Genomic DNA, 17,467 nt, shown 5'->3' with positions numbered 1-17,467 from the left:
GGGTTGAGGTCAGGGTCAGGCTTGGAGTCGGGGTCAGGGTTGGGGTTGGGGCCAGGGTTGGGCAGGGGTCCGGGGCTGGGTCACCTCCGCCTCACTGCCGACCCTGCTCCCCAACCCTGGGTCCCGCCCGCGCTCCCTAACCCTGGGCCCCGCCACGCTCCCTAACCCTGGGCCCTGCCCGTACCTTTAGATGCTGCAGCTGCCTCCGCTCGTCCTCCAGCTGCCGGCGCTTGTTCTCGATCTCCGCCTGCCGCTTCCGCTTCTCCTGTGGGGAGGGCCGGGTGGGGTCGGGGCTGGGCGTGGGGGCCCTGGAGATCCCCCAACACCCGCGCCAGGCTCTGCCCAGCCCGACCCTGCTTCCTCCGTCCGTGGATCCGCGTGGCCCACCGGCTCCCAGGTGACAGCGGTTCGCACCACTGTACTCCAGCCCGGGGCCGCAGCGCGAGACCCTGTCTTGAAAACAAATGATTGGCCGGGCGCGGCGGCTCACGCCTGTCATCCTAACACTTTGGGAGGCCGAGGCGGGAGGATCACTTGAGTTCAGGAGATCGAGACCAGCCTGGCCAACATGGTAAAACCCCGTCTCTACTAAAAATACAAAAATTAGCCGGGCGCGGTGGCGGGTGCCTGTCATCCCAGCTACTCGAGAGGCTGAGGCAGGAGAATGACTTGAAGCTGGGAAACAGGCCACATCCCGGGAGGGTTGGGTCACGGAGAGGGTCTTCTGACCCCGAGGGGGCCTTCTTGGGCTGGAGACCACCAAGACGGCACCAGAGCACATCTGTGCTCCCCCCACCAAAGCTTATCTTCCTGCAGGACGAGGACAAGGCTCCAGGGAAGGCCAGGCTCAGTTTCCCCGCTGACCCATCAGGGAGAGGGAGGCCGGGGGTCCAGGAGCTATGGACTCAGGGGGTCTCCACTTTCATTCTCTGCGGGTCAGCAGGACTCAAGTTTCCCAAGCAAATAACTCACCACCCCCATGCCCTGGTTCCAGGTCCTAGGACAGGCCCAGGCCTGAGACCCCAGGTCCCCCAAACCCCCACCCCGACCACACTGTCTGCGGGGACTCACTGCGATGGCCTGCAGCCGCTCCTGCTGGGACGTGGTCTCTGCCACCAGGACCCTGTGGGAGGGAGATAAGGTCAAGCTCTGGTTCACTGAGCCCTGCCGCCCGTCAAACGTGGTTCAAATCCCAGCTCTGCCTCTTCCCCTAGGGGTAACCAGGGCAAGTGATTTCATCTCTGAACCCCAGTTTCCCCTTCTGTAAAGTGGGACCTTCCCTGTCCCCTCAGAGGCCAGGACAGGAGGGGACGAGGCTCTGCCTAGCGACCAGGAAGGGTTTGGGGAGAAGGGGACACTGAGGCAGGGCCACCGAGGATGCACAGGCGTTCACCAGGCATCAAAGGCCAGAGAAGCGTGTTTCAGGAAGAAGGAAGTGTATTACCTCCTGGCGCAGACCAGAAGACGGAGCGGGACAGTCCTCTCCGCACCCTCCTGCCCACCTAGACCTACTCTGCAGCCCCAGGAGGGCCAAACGGGGTGAAAGACCCACCAGCCCCACCTCCTAAGCCTGGGCTTGCAAAAGCCCAGAGAGGGAGATAAGCCTCCTGAGGACACACAGCAAAGAAGCCAAGTCCGGATTCAACCCCAGACTCGCTCTCATCCAATCGTTGTTGTTTGTTTTTTTGAGACAGTCTCTCGCTCTGTTGCCAGGCTGGAGTGCAGAGCTGCGATCTCAGCTCACTGCAGGCTTCGCTTCCCAGGTTCAAGCGACTCTCCTGCCTCAGCCTCCTGGGTAGCTGGGATTACAGGCACCGGCCACCACGCCCAGCTAATTTCTGTTTTTTGTTTTTTTGAGACAGAGTCTCGCTCTGTCGCCCAGGCTGGAGAACAGTGGCATGATCCCCACTCACTGCAAACTCCGCCGCCTCCCAGGTTCCCGCCATTCTCCTGCCTCAGCCTCCCTAGAAACTGGGACTGCAGGCGCCTGCCACCACGCCCGGCTAATTTTTTTGTATTTTCAGTAGAGACAGGGTTTCACCGTGTTTGCCAGGATGGTCTTGATCTCTTGACCTCATGATCTGCCCGCCTCGGCCTCCCAAAGCGCTGGGATGACAGGCGTGAGCCACCGCGCCCGGCCAGTTTTTGTTTTTTTAATAGAGACGGGGTTTCACCATGTTGGCCAGGCTGGTCTCGAACTCCTGACCTCAGGTGATCCACCTGCCTGGGCCTCCCAAAGTGCTGAGATTACAGGCGTGAGCCACCCTGCCGGGCCCAATCATTGTCTTTTGACAAGAGCCCACCCAGTGCTGCTGTAGCCTCACCTCCCAGGGCTGGTATGCGGTAGGCACTTAACAAATATCAGGGGCAGCTGAGGCAGGCAAATCACTTGAGGTCAGGAGTTCAAGACCAGCCTGGCCAACATGGTGAAACCCCGTCTCTACCAAGAAATACAAAAATTAGCTGGGCATGGAGGCTGAGGCACAAGAATTGCTCCCAGCTACCCAGGAGGCTGAGGTGGGAGAATTGCTTGAACCTGGGAGGTTGAGGCTGCAGTGAGCCGAGATCACGCCACTGCACTCCAGCCTGGGTAACAGAGTTAGACCCTGTCACAAATCAAAACAAAATCAGAACCACGGCTGCTCACGCCTGTAATTTTAGCACTTTGGGAGGCCAAGGTGGGAGGATTTCTGCAGCCCAGGAGTTTGCGACCAGCCTAGGCAATCTGGTAAGACCCCATCTCTACCAAAAATAAAAAAAGTAAATTATCCAGGTGTGGCGGTGTGCGCCTGTAGTCCCAGCTACTTGGAAGGCTAAGGCGGGAGGATCGCTTGAGCCTGGGAGGTCCAGGGGGCAGTGAGCTGTGACCCCACCACTGTACTCCAGCCTGGGCGGCAGCACGAGACTCTGTCTCAAAAAATGAATGAATGAATTGCCGGGCACGGTGGCTAACACTTGTAATCCCAACACTTTGGGAGGCCGAGGCGGGCGGATCACCTGAGGTCAGGAGTTCTAGACCAGCCAGGCCAACATGGTGAAATCCCGTGTCTACTAAAAATACAAAAATTAGCCGGGCGTGGTGGCGGGCGCCTGTAGTCCCAGGTATTCGGAGGCCGAGACAGGAGAATCGCTTGAACCCGGGGAGTGGAGGTTGGAGTGAGCTGAGATAGCGCCACTGCACTCCAGCCTGGGCGACAGAGCGAGACTCCGCCTCAAACAAACAAACGAAACGAATGAATGAATACCAGTGCTGCCGGATACGCCTGAAGGGACAGGGCTTCCCTCCTCAAAGATACAGGGCCCTTTGCGGAGTGGGAAGGAGATCCAGGAACCGAAGCCCTGGCCACCCCCACCAGGCACCCACCACACGCTCACTTGCCCCGGAAGGAACCGAGGAATTCCGTGGTTCTCTGACCTCCCCACAGCAACCTCACCCTGCAGCTCCAAAACCTGAAGCACAATCCCCCTCACCCCTCTGCAGGCCCGCGGTCCACACCCCGAGTTCAGGGTACCCTGCCCCCCTGCTTTCTCGCTTCCCCTCCCACCTGCCAGAAGAGGAGCTTTGCCACCCAACCCCTCCCGTCCCTGGTCTGTGGGCCCTCGGAAAGCTCCAAAAGTAGTTTTGGAAAGCTTCCCTCGAAAGCTCCTCGGAAAGTAGTAGGTGCTTAGTAAAATGCAAGGAGCAGGCCGGGCGCGGTGGCTCACGCCTGTAATCCCAGCACTTCAGGAGGCCGAGGCAGGTGGATCACCTGAGGTCAGAAGTTCAAGACCAGCCTGGCCAGCATGGTGAAACCCTGCCTCTACCAAAAATATAAAAATTAGCTGAGCGTGATGGCAGGCACCTGTAAAACGAGCTACTCGGCCGGGCGCGGTGGCTCACGCCTGTAATCCCAGCACTTTGGGAGGCCGAGGCAGGCGGATCACGAGGTCAGGAGATCGAGACCATCCTGGCTAACACGGTGAAACCCCGTCTCTACTAAAAATACAAAAAATTAGCCGGGCGAGGTGGCGGGCGCCTGTAGTCCCAGCTACTTGGGAGGCTGAGGCAGGAGAATGGCGGGAACCCGGGAGGCGGAGCTTGCAGTGAGCTGAGATCCGGCCACAGCACTCCAGCCTGGGCGACAGAGTGAGACTCCGTCTCAAAAAAAAAAAAACAGCTACTTGAGCTAAGGCAGGAGAATTGATTGAACCCAGGAGGCAGCTGCAGTGAGCAGAGATCACGCCAGTGTACTCCAGCCAGGGCAACAAAACGAGACTCCACCGAAAGCAAAACGACGACGACAACAAAAACGCAAGCAGCACCGAAGCCCTAGACTGGGGCTGAGCTCAGCCTTGACTGCCAGCGACCCTCAGGCTTCCAGAGCTGGTGCAGTGGGGCAGGGAGAGGACGGCAGGGGTTGGCGGTGGGTGTCCCAGACTCAAGTAGGGGATTTCTGGAGAATCAGCCCCATGTCCCGAGCAATGCCAGGGCTCTGGGCAGCATCCACAGCGGGAGGCCCGGGCTGACGGGCAGGGACTGGAGGGAACCAGAGGTGCGGGGGTGGGAGACAGGTTCCCCCAGTCCCCCGTCTTATCTTCCCAGAGACTGAAATTACAGCCCGCCCTTTGTGCCCGCCGCCACCCACAGCCCTCTCAGCCTGGTGTCAGGGCCCAGAGCCAGCCCTGCCTCCGAAGAGCCCCCATGCCTCTCTGGGCCTCAGTTTCCCCATCCGCACAAACAGGAGGCACAGATACCTGCAGCTCCAAGGCCTCCTATGGCGTCCTCCTTGTGCTGCCGTCCCCTCCCCCTGTTCAGCAGAGAAAATGAAACTGCACAGAGCACTAGCTCACCACCCAGCCCCGGCCCGGGAGGCTGCTCCAGGTCAAGACCTCCCTGGAGCCCGAGGCGCCCCACCTGCCCACCCCACTCGGGTTCGGTTTCCTGGCCCTGCTGAGGCCTGTGAAGTTGTCCAGCTCCCATGCCCCAGAGGCGACCCCACCGGCTCCTCCCTTCCTGGCAGGTGACACCTACCCTTCCCAGTGCCTCCCAGGGGCCCAGGAGCATGAGCTGCGCCCTCTCTGGCTTCCCCTTCTCCCTCCTCAGGGAGGCTGGGTTCAGCTGCGTCCACTGGGTGGGGTTCAGGAAAGGCTTGATCCAGCTTTCTGGCTTGGGGTCCTTCCTGAACGGCCAGATCAGCTGGAGTTCTGGGTCAGTCCCACATGAACGGGTGAAGCAGGCAGTGAACCCTCCACTGTGCGTTCCCCTGAGGCCCGGGCCCTCGCTTCCTGCCCACCCCACATTCCCCACCCTAGCCCAGGCATCCAGTGTTCCCTGACAACCCCCTGCCCCCTCACAGCTCCCTCTCCACCCGCCAGCCAGAGGCAGCTTCTCAAAAAGAGAATCAGACCCTAGACCAGGTGTGGTGGTTCAAGCCTGTAATCCCAGCACTTTGGGAGGCCAAGGCCAGTGGACTGCTTGAGCCCAGGAGTTCGAGACCAGCCTGGACAACATAGCAAGATCCTGTCTCCACATAAATAAATAAATGCATGCCAGGTGTGTCCCTGTGGTCCGAGCTACTTGGGAGGCTGAGGTGGGAGGGTCACTTGAGCCCAGGAGATTGAAGCTGGGTCAAGCCGTGATTGTGCCACTGTCTCTGGCCTGGGTGATAGAGCAAGACCTTGTCTCAAAAATAAAAATTTAAGGCTGGGCGCGGTGGCTCACGCCTGTAATCCCAGCACTTTGGGAGGCTGAGGCAGGTGGATCACGAGGTCAGGAGATCGAGACCATCCTGGCCAACATGGTGAAACCCCGTCTCTACTAAAAATACAAAAAATTAGCTGGGCATGGTGGCAGGCGCCTGTAGTCCCATCTACTCAGGAGGCTGAGGCAGGAGAATGGCGTGAACCCGGGAGGCGGAGCTTGAAATGAGCCAGGATCGTGCCACTGCACTCCAGCCCGGGCGACAGAGCGAGACTCCGTCTCAAAAAACAAATAAAATAAAATAAAAATAAATAAATAAATATTTTTAAAAATGGGCCAGGCATGGTGGCTTACACCTGGAATCGAGCACTTGGGGAGGTCAAGGTGGGTGGATCACCTGAAGTTGGGAGTTCGAGACCAGCGTGACCAACACGGAGAAACCCCGTCTCTACCAAAAATACAAAATTAGCTGGGCGTGGTGACAGGCACCTGTAATCCCAGCTACTCAGGAGGCCAAGGCAGGAGAATCGCTTGAACCCGGGAGGCGGAGGTTGCGGTGAGCCGTGATCACTCCATTGCACTCCAGCCTGGGCAACACAAGAGAAACTCCGTCTCAAAAAACAAAACAAAAAATTTTTAAAAAATTTTTTAAAAGAAGGCCAGGTACGGTGGCTCATGCCTGTAATCCTAGCACTTCGGGAGGCCAAGGTGGGTGGGTCACTTGAGGTCAGGAGTTCGAGACCAGCCTGGCCAACATGGCAAAACTCTGTCTCTACTAAAAATACAAAAATTAGCTGGGGGTGGGGGCGCGTGCTCGTAATCTCAGCTACTCGGGAGGCTGAGGCAGGAGAATTCCTTGAACCCAGGAGGCAGACGTTGCAGTCAGCCGAGATCACGCCAGTGCACTCCAGCCTGTTCATCAGAGTGAAACCCTATCTTAAAATAATAATGATAATCAGTCAGACCCTGTCCCTCTCCTGCTCTAGAAGCTCCTTGGCTCCCACCAGCCCTTGAAGGAACCCCCAGGTCGGCCCCTTCACTTCCCCCTTGGTCGGTCTATTCCTGCAGGGTCCCCCCGGCTGTGCACAAGCCCCTCTACCCCAGGGCCTCTCACACACGGTTCCCCCTGCCCGGCACCCTCTTCCCGTGGCTGTAAGCCACGTCCAGGGAGGGCACGGGCACAGACTGGAACAACCGACCAACCCCGGGCCACCCCACAGTCCTGGTTTCCAGCTGTAAGCGGGCTCGGGGCCAACCCGGAGGGAGCAGAGCTGGGGCAGGAGGGCTGCAAAACGGCGGGACCCCTGGGTCCTAGGATCAGGCTGGACGCCGCCTGCCCAGGGCCTGTCCCCATCCGTCCCCATCCGGCAAGCAGGTGGCCGCTCGGACCAGACCCGGGGACAGAGTGTGGCTGTGTGGCCGCCTCCCAGGCTGGAGACAAGGCGGTAGTGTCTGTCGTCGGGCAGCTTGTCCCTGCCGGGCCGGCCAGGGCGGGGAATGTCAGGCGGGCGGGCAGGGGACGCGCGGGAAGCAGCCTCAGGGCGCAGGCCCCTCCCCAGGAGGCACAGGATGCACCCCCCTCGCCCTTCCCCAGGCCCAGGCGCTCCCCTGGCTCCTCCCCAGGCCCGGACACCTCCCTCGTTCCTCCCCCCTCCCCGGGCCCGGGCGCCCTCACCCCGCCACAGAACACGCAGGATGCGCCCCCCTCGCCCCTCCCCAGGCCCGGGCGCCCCCCTCGCCCCTTCCCAGAACACGCAGGATGCGCCCCCCTCGCCCCTCCCCAGGCCCGGGCGCCCCCCTCGCCCCTTCCCAGAACACGCAGGATGCGCCCCCCTCGCCCCTCCCCAGGCCCGGGCGCCGCCGCCCCGGGTGATGGATGGCGGGGCCCGCGGGAGGCGGTCGCCGTGGCAACCGCGCGGTCCCCATGGCAACGCCGAGGCCCGGCGCGCGGGGGTGGGGCCGGCGCAGCATCTCCCGCCCCCGCCCCTTGGGGGGGTTGGGGGGGCCGAGGCTTCGGGCCTGGGGCGGCCTAGAGGGGCGGGAGGGGTCGGGCATTTCTCCCCCGCGCTGCGGCTGGGGGAGGGGAGAGGGGTCCCGTCTGGGCGTCCGGGGGGCGCCCGCCCAGGAAGGGGCTTCCATCCGGGAGGGGTGTGGACCCGCCCCCGACGCCGGGTAGCCAAGGTCAGGTCGGCAGAACGCTCCACGTCACAGATCCGAAAAATCACGCGAAATAGGGCCAGGACTCACGGATCAAAACGGCCACAAACCGAGAACGCCTCCCCCGGCGCTCACTCCCTCCTGCGGCCCAGTTCACAGATGGGGAAACTGAGGAAACGGCCACAAACCGAGAACGCCTCCCCCAGCACTCACTCCCTCCTGCGGCCGGGTCCGCCCCATTTCACCGACGGGGAAACTGAGGCCGAGCAGGGCGGTGTGCAGATGGCCTTCGCCAGGCGTTCATCCTCCTGCGGGCGGGGCCCGCCAGGCGCGGGGGAGTCTCGTTCCCGTTTGATCAGCGAGGCCGGGACCAGGACCCCGGAGCAGGGGCTTCCCGGGCTCCCCTGGGCTCCCGGAGGGAAGCAGAGGTCAGATCACAAAAGGTCTTACATGCTGGGCGGAGGAGCTGAGTCCGGGGCAAAGGCGTGGAAAGGCTCGGGGCGGCGGCGGTCCTGGTGCTGCTGGGGGTCCCGGGGCAGGTGCTGGGTCTCGGAGCCTCCCTGGCTCCCGGCAGCCGCGCAGAGCCCCTGGAGCGCCACACCCCCCGCCCGACGCCCACCCCGGCGCGCACAGGCCTCCCGTCCGCGCGATGCTTTTTACGGCGCGTGGCGGTGTGGGCGGCTCGGGGCCCGGCGAGGGCGTCGTCTGGAGCGCGTGAGATAATCCGGCTCCAGGAGATGAGCTACTGAGGCCCAAACCGCACGAGAGAGCCCCGCAGAGGCCTCCGCGGTGCGGGGCGTTGGTGCTGGAGGGGTCCAGAGAGGTTACGCAATGGCCAAGGTCACCCAGCGAGCAGGGCGGGCCCCGTCCGGGGCGGGAGGGGCGTGTGTGGGATGGGGGCGTCGCACTTGTCCTTCCCGAACCCAGCCCGGGCAGCTCCAGCCAGAACGAGGGGGTCCCTGCCCAGGCAGGCGCCGAGCCCAGCGCCGGGAACATTCCTGCTGCTAATTGAAAGGAAAGAGCTGACGGTGACCTTGGCCATGGTGGGGGGTGGGGGAGTCACGCGGGGCTGCAAGGTGTGGGGTGAGGGGGGAGCAGGGCGGCCCCTTCCCCCACTGGGCAGGGGATGGAGTTCGGGGAGTCTGGACCTCAGCTGCTTCCCAGTTCAGGTGATCCTCGGTCCTCAGAGCCTGTGTCTGCCCTGAGTACTGGCGCCCCCGGTCCTGTTTCCTCCACCACCCTGCCCTGCTCCAAGCCCTAGTGTCAGCCCCTCACCCTTCAATAGCTCCCAGCTTCCCCTTTCCCTTCTCCACTGCCAAGATCAGATCCAGCACAGCCACCTCCTCCAGGCAGCCTTCCACGAAGGAACCTCCTCCCAGCCCTCCCAGGACACAGCACGGAGACCACCCCTGTCTCTGGGACACCAAGAACCCTAAATGGGTTAAGGCAGAGATGCATCACCCAGTGGGGAGAGAAGACGGAGGTCAAAGCAGGCCACAGACGTACAGAAGCAGACCTGTTGCCTATTAACCTGGGGTAGGAAGGGAGAAAAGCTGGACCCTGCCCGGGCCCTCACAGGAAGATGGGGCAGTGAGGCGTGAACTGGGCCTTCCCTGGCTTTCTGCAGGGTCTCAGGGCAAACCCTGCTGCAGGGGCCCCATGGTCCTTCCCCACCCGACAGCACTGCAGCCACACTGCTGAGACACCCCACAGAGCTCCCACCACAGGGCCCCTGCGCTGGCTGCACCCCGGCCTGGTGCACAGTCACCCAGACCTCCACAGGCCTCACGCCCAAGGCCTTTCTGCAGACGTCACCTCCTCATTTAGGCCTCTTCCGGCCTAATTTTCAGCCCCGAGCACCCCCTGCAGCCATCTCCACCCGGACCACTTTTCTTATCTTTTTCTTTTTTTTGAGATGGACCTCTCTCTGTCGCCCAGGCTGAAGTGCGGTGGCACGATCTCGGCTCACTGCAACCTCCGCCTCCTGGGTTGAAGTGATTCTTCTGCCTCAGCCTCTTGAGTAGCTGGGATTACAGGAGCCCACCACCACACCCGGCTAATTTTTGTATTTTTAGTAGAGACAGGGTTTCACCATGTTGGCCAGGCTGGTCTTGAACTCCTGACCTCAGGTGATTCACCCGCCTCAGCCTCCCAAAGTGCTGGGATTACAGGTGTGATCTTGTCTTCCCACCAGGACAGCAACTGTGCCATTTTTGTCCCTGCCACATCCCTGGGACCAGGCATACAGTAGGTGCTCAATAAATGCTCGCTGCCCCAGGGAGTCAATGAGGGTCTTTCCATCTTCAGAGGAAGCCCCCAGCCCCCTCTTCTCACACTCCCGCCACTCCCAGGGCCACCTGTCATCTGATCACTTCCTCTTCTTTTTAAAGAAACTGACTGTCACGACTTACATTTCTGTAAAGCAGGACCCGGACTCCTCAGTGTGAACGGAGCAGAAGCTCCAACCACCTTGGGGGGGGAACCACAGATTCACAGATAAACCAACCCGGGTGTCCATCCACAGATGCTCTGGTAAACGCAACGTGGCTGTCCACACACTTGAACACAACTCAGCCGTGAACAGGAGCGAGGCTCTGACCCAGGCCACGGCGCAGATGCACCTTGAGGACGTCACACTCAGTGAGAGACGCCAGACACACAAGGCCACGCAGTGTGTGATCCCATGTCTATGGAATGTCCAGGACCTGCTGATCCAGAGACAGGAAGGGGATTGGCTCCCCGGGGGCCGGGGAAGGGAATGGGAGGGACACGTAATGGGGACAGGGCTTGTTTTGGGGGTGATGAAAGCGTTCTAAAATTGCGGTGAAAGATACACAACCCTGCTGGGCGTGGTGGCTCACACTGGAATCCCAGCACTTTGGGAGGCCAAGGCAGGTGGATCACAAGGTCAAGAGATCGAGACTATCCTGGCCAATATGGTGAAACCCCGTCTCTACTAAAAATACAAAAATTAGCTGAGCATGGTGGCACGTGCACCTGTAATCTCAGCTACTCAGGAGGCTGAGGCAGGAGAATGGCTTGAACCCGGGAGGTGGAGGTTGCAGTGAGCCAGGATGACACCACTGCACTCCAGCCTGGGTGACAGAGAGAGACTCCATCTCAAAAAAAAAAAAAAAAAAAGAAAGATATACAACCCTGCAGCGTACTAAAAACGACTGAGCTGTACACTAAACAGCCAGACTGTGTGGCATGTAAATTATATTTTAATAAAGCTGTTAAGAATTATATACATAGAGACATGTGTATACATATCTGTGTGCGTGTGTAATGGGAACGCCAGCCTTCTCAACAAGGGCCAGGCTAAGGCAGGGACTGGGGTCCTTCCCAACCCCCATGGGGCGTTGAAGCCCCTGCTGGTCCTGCCCTGAGACTTTCCATGGTTGGAAGCATTTGAATACAAACTGATGAGGACATCAGCTTCTTGCTCCCTGATGGAGTTACTGAAGCACCCCAGGCCTCCGTCCCACCCTGGCCTCCAGGGTCCCGCATCACTGCCTCCATTGCCCACAGCCTCTGCCCACCCAGGCGGGGCTCCCAGGCCTGGCCCCGTCCCACCACCAGTGTTGACCATGCAGTGCCTCCCGCTCAGCAGGCCTCACTCTGGTCCTAATCTAAGTCTTTTTTTTTTTTTTTTTTTGAGAGAGAGAGTCTTGCTCTGTCACCCAGGCTGGAGTGTAATGGCACAATCTTGGCTCACTGCAACCTCTGCCTCCTGGGTTCAAGCGATTCCCCTGCCTCAGCCTCCCAAGTAGCTGGGACTACAGGCGCCCACTACCACGCCCGGCTAATTTTTGTTATTTTTAGTAGAGACAGGGTTTCACCATGTTGGCCAGGCTGGTCTCCAACCCCTGACCTCAAGTGATCCACCTGCCTCGGCCTCCCAAAGTCCTGGGATTACAGGTGTGAGCCACCGCAATTGGCCCTAATTTAAGTCTTGCCCATCCCAAGGCCTGCTCCTCTGGCTGGCTCCCCTTTCCTCTCCCCACCCAGTCCAGGCTCTGTCCCGGTGACCGGCTCTGACTGTCCCTGAATTCCTGTTTAAAACCCTGGGGCAGGAGACGGCCACTCTGGCCTGATTTTACACTCCTCAGACACCAAGACGTCCACTCAGCCATCCTCCCAGAGGGCCCCCTCCATCCCCTCATGTATCCAGGGTCCAGGCCACCTCTCCCTGGCCAGGGTGCCCTGTCCCTGTGGGCATCGCTGACCACACACAGTTCTGAAATCCTGTGTTCGCCCTCCTAGACATGGGGTCCTGCCCCCTCTGCCTCTGCCATTTCTCTCCATGCGGCCCCGGTGGCCACAATCAAGGCTTGGCCATGACTTGCTCCTCCCTGGTCTTACCCCTCAGCTGCCAGAATCTTTTTTTGATGACCAGGTCAGCCATTGCTCCTCCCCTGCCCACACACTATCCATGACTCCCCATCCTGGCACTCAAGGCCCAGCAGGAACAAACACCGGTCAGCCATTGCTCCTCCCCTGCCCACACACTATCCATGACTCCCCATCCTGGCACTCAAGGCCCAGCAGGAACAAACACCGAAGAATATTCTCTTCTTCCAACACTTTCCCACCTCTAGTCCCTCCACAAGGTGCACCCTTCTGCCGGCCTGGATGAACCCTGAAACATCCTTCTCAGAAAAGGTTCACGGACTGGATCAGGAAGCCCTTCTCACACGTCAGGGAAGACCCTCTATGGCCTTCCAGACCCTTCTGATCCTGCACAGCATGAGGATGGTGAGGAGGGAGCATTTGTTCGATAAACAAATGACTGGTTTCCTAGATCAAGAAAGGATGAGAAGAAACAGGGGCCCACACTCAGAAAAAAGTGATACAATTTTTTTTTTTTTTTTTTTTTTTTTGGGACAGTCTCGCTCTGTCGCCCAGGCTGGAGTGCAATGGTGCAATCTTGGCTCACCAAAATCTCTGCCTCCCGGGTTGAAGCAATTCTCCTGCCTCGGCCTCCCGAGTAGCTGGGACTACAGGCGCCTGCCACCACACCCGGCTAATTTTTTGTATTTTTAGTAGAGACGGGGTTTCACCATGTTAGCCAAGATGGTCTCGATCTCCTGACCTTGTGATCCTCCCACCTCAGCCTCCCAAAGAGCTGGCATTACAGGCATGAGCCACCGCGCCCGGCCGAGATGAAGCTTTTAAAGAACATCAGGTTGGGTGCAGTGGCTCATACGTGTGTAATCCCAGCACTCTGGGAGGTTGAGGTGGGAGAATTGCTTAAGCCCAGGAGTTTGAGACCAGCCTGGGCAACACAGGGAGACCCTGTCTCTACAAAAACAAAACAAAATAATTAGCTGGGTGTGGTGGTGGCACCTGTAGTCCCAGCTACTCAAGATGCTGGCTGCAGCATCACGTGAGCCCGGGATGTTGAGGCTGCAGTGAGCTATGATCACACCTCTGCACTCCAGCCTGGGGGACACAGGGAGACTCAGTCTAATAAAAAGAAGGCCAGGCGCAGTGGCTCACGCCTGTAATCCCAGCAGTTTGGGAGGCTGAGGCTGGCAGATCACAAGGTCAGAAGATCAAGACTATCCTGGCTAACACGGTGAAATCCTATCTCTACTAAAAACACACAAAAAAAATTAGCCGGGAGTGGTGGCGGGCGCCTGTATTCCCAGCTACTCGGGAGGCTGAGGCAGGAGAATGGCGTGAACTCAGGAGGCGGAGCTTGCAGTGAGCCGAGATCACGCCACTGCACTCCAGCCTGGGCGACAGAGCGAGACTCCGTATCAAAAAAAAAAAAAAAAAAAAAGAAGAAGGCCGGGTGCGGTGGCTCACACATTTAATCCCAGCACTTTGGGAGGCTGAGGAGGGCATATCATGAGGTGAGGAGATTGAGACCATCCTGGCTAACACAGTGAAACCCCATCTCTACTAAAAATACAAAAGTTAGCTGGGCATCGTGGTGCACGCCTGTAGTCTCAGCTACTCAGGAGGCTGAGGCAGGAGAATCACTTGAACCAGGGAGGCAGACATTGCAGTGAGCTGAGATCGCGCCACTGCACTCCAGCCTAGGCGACAGAGTGAGACGCTGTCTCAAAAATGAAAGAAAGAAAGAGAGAGAGAGAGACAAAGAAAGAAAGAAAGAATGAAAGAAAGAAAAGAAAGAAAGAAGGAAAGAAAAGGAAGGAAAGAAGGAAGGAAGGAATGAACGAACATAGGCTGGGCACGGTGGCTCGTGCCTGTAATCCCAGCACTTTGTGAGGCCGAGGCAGACAGATCACTTGAGGCCAGGAGTTCGAGGCCAGCCCGGCCAACATGGCGAAATCTCGTCTCTACTAAGAAACATACAAAAAATTAGCCAGGCGTGGTGGCGCATGCCTGGAGTCCCAGCCACTTGAGAGGCTGAGGCATGAGAATCGTGTGAACCCAGGAGGCGGAGGTTGTAATGAGCCAAGATAGCACCACTGTGCTCCAGCCTGGGTGACAGTGAGACTCCGTCTCAAACAAACAAACAAAAAGAACATAAGCCCATTTTCAAGCTTCAAAATCCGAGGCCCTTGAGGACGAACCTGGCTAATGGGGTAGAGGCAGAGACGCCCCCACTACGTGGTGCTCAGAGGGTCCAGGCCCATAAGCACCTGCCCCTCCTCTAACCCTGCCTCCCCCAAGAATGGCAGTCACGTCCCCATTCGCCAGATGAGAATAGTGAGGCCCAGAGGAGAGAGACATGCCAGGGCGCGACGGGGAGTCGGGAGACCCCCTCTCCACACTCCTCTCCCAAATCACAGAACGGTGTGGGTGGGCACAGAAGCAGGGCAGATGCCCCAGGAGCCAAGACCACTGACAAGGCCAACGTCTGTGTTTCTCAGTAAACACACCACGAACGAAAGCCGACACCAGGATGTCTGATATCCAGAACCACGCCCCACAAGACCACAACCCCCAGACACAGGTACCCAAAACCCTCCCTCATCCCCGACCTCGGCGGCTTAGAGGGAGCACGCTCGGACCACCCAGCAGCGAACTCCCATCCACGCCTCTGCAGCTGTGTGTCCTTACACGTGCCACTGGACCGCCCGGTACCTCAGTTTCCCTCTCGCACAGGGCTTCCGTAAGGATCAAGGGAGTGGCTGTGCACGGTGCCTCACACTTGTAATCCCAGCATTTTGGGAGGCCCAGGTGGGCGGATCACCTGAGGTCAGGAGTTTGAGACCCACCTGCCCAACATGGCAAAACCTCATCTCTACTAAAAATACAGAGGTTAGCTGGGCATGTTAGCGGGAGCCTGTAGTCCCAGCTACTCAGGAGGCTGAGTCAGGAGAATCGCTCGAACCCAGGAAGTGGAGGTTGCAGTGAGCTGAGATCGCACCACTGCACTTCAGCCTGGTCGACAGAAAGAGACTCTGTCTCGGCCGGGCGCGGTGGCTCAAGCCTGTAATCCCAGCACTTTGGGAGGCCGAGACGGGCGGATCACTAGGTCAGGAGATCGAGACCATCCTGGCTAACACGGTGAAACCCCGTCTCTACTAAAAAATACAAAAAACTAGCCGGGCGAGGTGGCGGGCGCCTGTAGTCCCAGCTACTCAGGAGGCTGAGACAGGAGAATGGCCCGAACCCGGGAGGCGGAGCTTGCAGTGAGCTGAGATCCGGCCACTGCACTCCAGCCTGGGCGACAGAGCGAGACTCGTCTCAAAAAAAAAAAAAAAAAAAAAAACAGAAAGAGACTCTGTCTCAAAAAAAAAAAAAAAAAAAAAAAAAAAGGCGTGGTGGCTCACGCCTGTAATCCCAGCATTTTGGGAGGCCAAGGTGGGCGGATCACATGGTCAGGAGATCGAGACCATCCTGGCTAACACGGTGAAACCTCGTCTCTACCAAAAATACAGGCCGGGTGCGGTGGCTCAAGCCTGTAATCCCAGCACTTTGGGAGGCCGAGACGGGCGGATCACGAGGTCAGGAAATCGAGACCATCCTGGCTAACCCGGTGAAACCCCGTCTCTACTAAAAAATACAAAAAACTAGCCGGGCGAGGTGGCGGCGCCTGTAGTCCCAGCTACTCGGGAGGCTGAGGCAGGAGAATGGCGTGAACCCGGGAGGCGGAGCTTGCAGTGAACTGAGATCCGGCCACTGCACTCCAGCCTGGGCGACAGAGCGAGACTCCGTCTAAAAAAAAAAAAAAAAATTAGCTGGGCATGATGGCATGAACCTGTAGTCCCAGCTACTCGGGAGGCTGAGGCAGGAGAATGGCGGGAACCCGGGAGGCAGATGTTGCAGTGAGCCGAGATCGCGCCGCTCACTCCAGCCTGGGCGACAGAGCGAGACTCCGTCTCAAAAAAAAGGATCAAGGGTCAAGGGAGCTTTCACACATAAAGCACTCGGAACAGGGCCGTGGAAAAAGCAAGTGCCGGCCGGGCACGTGGCTCACGTCTGTCATCCCAGCACTTTGGGGAGGCCCAGGCGGGCGGATCACTTAGGTCAGGAGTTCAAGACCATCCTGGGCAACATGGTGAAACCCTGCCTCTACTAAAAATACAAAAATTAGCCGGGCGTGGTGGCGGGCGCCTGTAGTCATGGCTACTCGGGAGGCTGAGGCAGGAGAATTGCTTGAACCCAGGAGGCGGAGGTTGCAGTGACTGGAGATCCTACCGCTGCACTCCAGCGTGGACAACAGAGAGATACTCTGTCTCCAAAAGAAAAAAAAAAAAGCATCAAAGGAATTCACACGTAGAGCACTCAGAACAGAGCTGTGGAAAAGGCAGGTACCCACTTAATGGTTGCTGAGTGAATAAATTACATAAATTATGCCTACACTTCTCAAACCGCCTTCCTGTGCAATGACGCGCACCTGTCGTCCCAGCTACTTGGGAGGCTGAGGCCGGGAAGTCCCTTGAGGCCAGGAGTTCCAGACCGGCCTGGGCAACATGGAAAAAAAGAAAGAAACCACCTTCCCAAGTTCCACTGCCTCCCGGACAGCATCTGTCTATTCCTTGCCTTCAAAGCCACTGAAATTTAAATCAGATCACCTTGTTTTAGAAAGAAACATTATACTGTGATCAAGACTGAGCAAACCAGAACCAGAAGCCACGTCCATAAACAAGAGAACACGGAGGAAGAAACAGATACAATGAAAATAAAAGCTTGCTGTTAAATTCAATTATCACTAGATACTGTTACCTTTTAACAGGCTCTGCCTCTCAATCAAAAGGGGGATTAGCAAGTCTGAAGGAGCATTAAGGACCCTGTTAGCACCCAACACGGAGAGTTTCCTCTTGAAAATTTCCAGGTCTGCGAGCAGGGAGGAGTCTGGGTCGGTCTTGACCATCTGTCCAGGCCCAAGTCTGGTCTCCCCATCCTGGAGGTTTGAGCCTTGCCTTTACCCAGGACGGGTCTGTGGGTGCTGGAGAATGGCTGCTCCAAGCCCAATTATCTTTATTTTACCAGCCAGACCATGTGTCACTCAGGGGCCACACAAACCCTCCCAGACCACAGAGATTCTCCCCAACTCCTTCCCAGACGGTCTCCTCACCCCAGCACCCTGGCAGCTGTTAGCAACCCGCTAGTTTTCCTTAAACCCTCACTTTAACAAAAAATTATTTAACCTGTTCTTGAATGACATTTACAATTCTTTAAATTCTTAAATTCATTTGTGAAACT

The 17,467-nt window shown here is 58.3% G+C and overlaps 1 protein-coding gene and 1 long non-coding RNA gene across 14 annotated transcripts in view; one reads left to right on the top strand and one right to left on the bottom strand.

Annotated features, from left to right (window-relative positions):
* PALM (paralemmin) overlaps positions 1-17,467 on the bottom strand; it is a 40,482-nt gene that overhangs the window by 20,861 nt on the left and 2,154 nt on the right. For 3 of the 13 annotated variants that reach the window (XM_045381059.2, XM_074025118.1, XM_065535156.1), the window contains exons 2-3: positions 1,072-1,123; positions 185-265 (exon numbers count right to left, since the gene is read on the bottom strand). In XM_045381059.2, the coding sequence (XP_045236994.1) occupies positions 185-265; positions 1,072-1,123 (133 nt within the window). Of the gene's footprint in view, positions 1-184; positions 266-1,071; positions 1,124-4,734; positions 4,788-5,011; positions 5,322-7,927; positions 8,437-10,248; positions 10,498-17,467 lie in introns of those variants that run through there. The other 10 variants (XM_065535154.2, XM_074025117.1, XM_045381061.2 and 7 more) reach the window with 5 other exon arrangements.
* LOC141409171 (uncharacterized) lies at positions 7,885-11,089 on the top strand. The gene is made up of 2 exons (XR_012428148.1): positions 7,885-8,265; positions 10,362-11,089. It is a non-coding gene; the product is annotated as an uncharacterized lncRNA (long non-coding RNA).

Source organism: Macaca fascicularis, chromosome 19 (genome assembly GCF_037993035.2).
Source record: "Macaca fascicularis isolate 582-1 chromosome 19, T2T-MFA8v1.1".
Lineage (NCBI taxonomy): Eukaryota > Metazoa > Chordata > Mammalia > Primates > Cercopithecidae > Macaca > Macaca fascicularis.
Note: the sequence above shows the minus strand (reverse complement) of the source record. Positions and strands in the feature narration are given on the sequence as shown.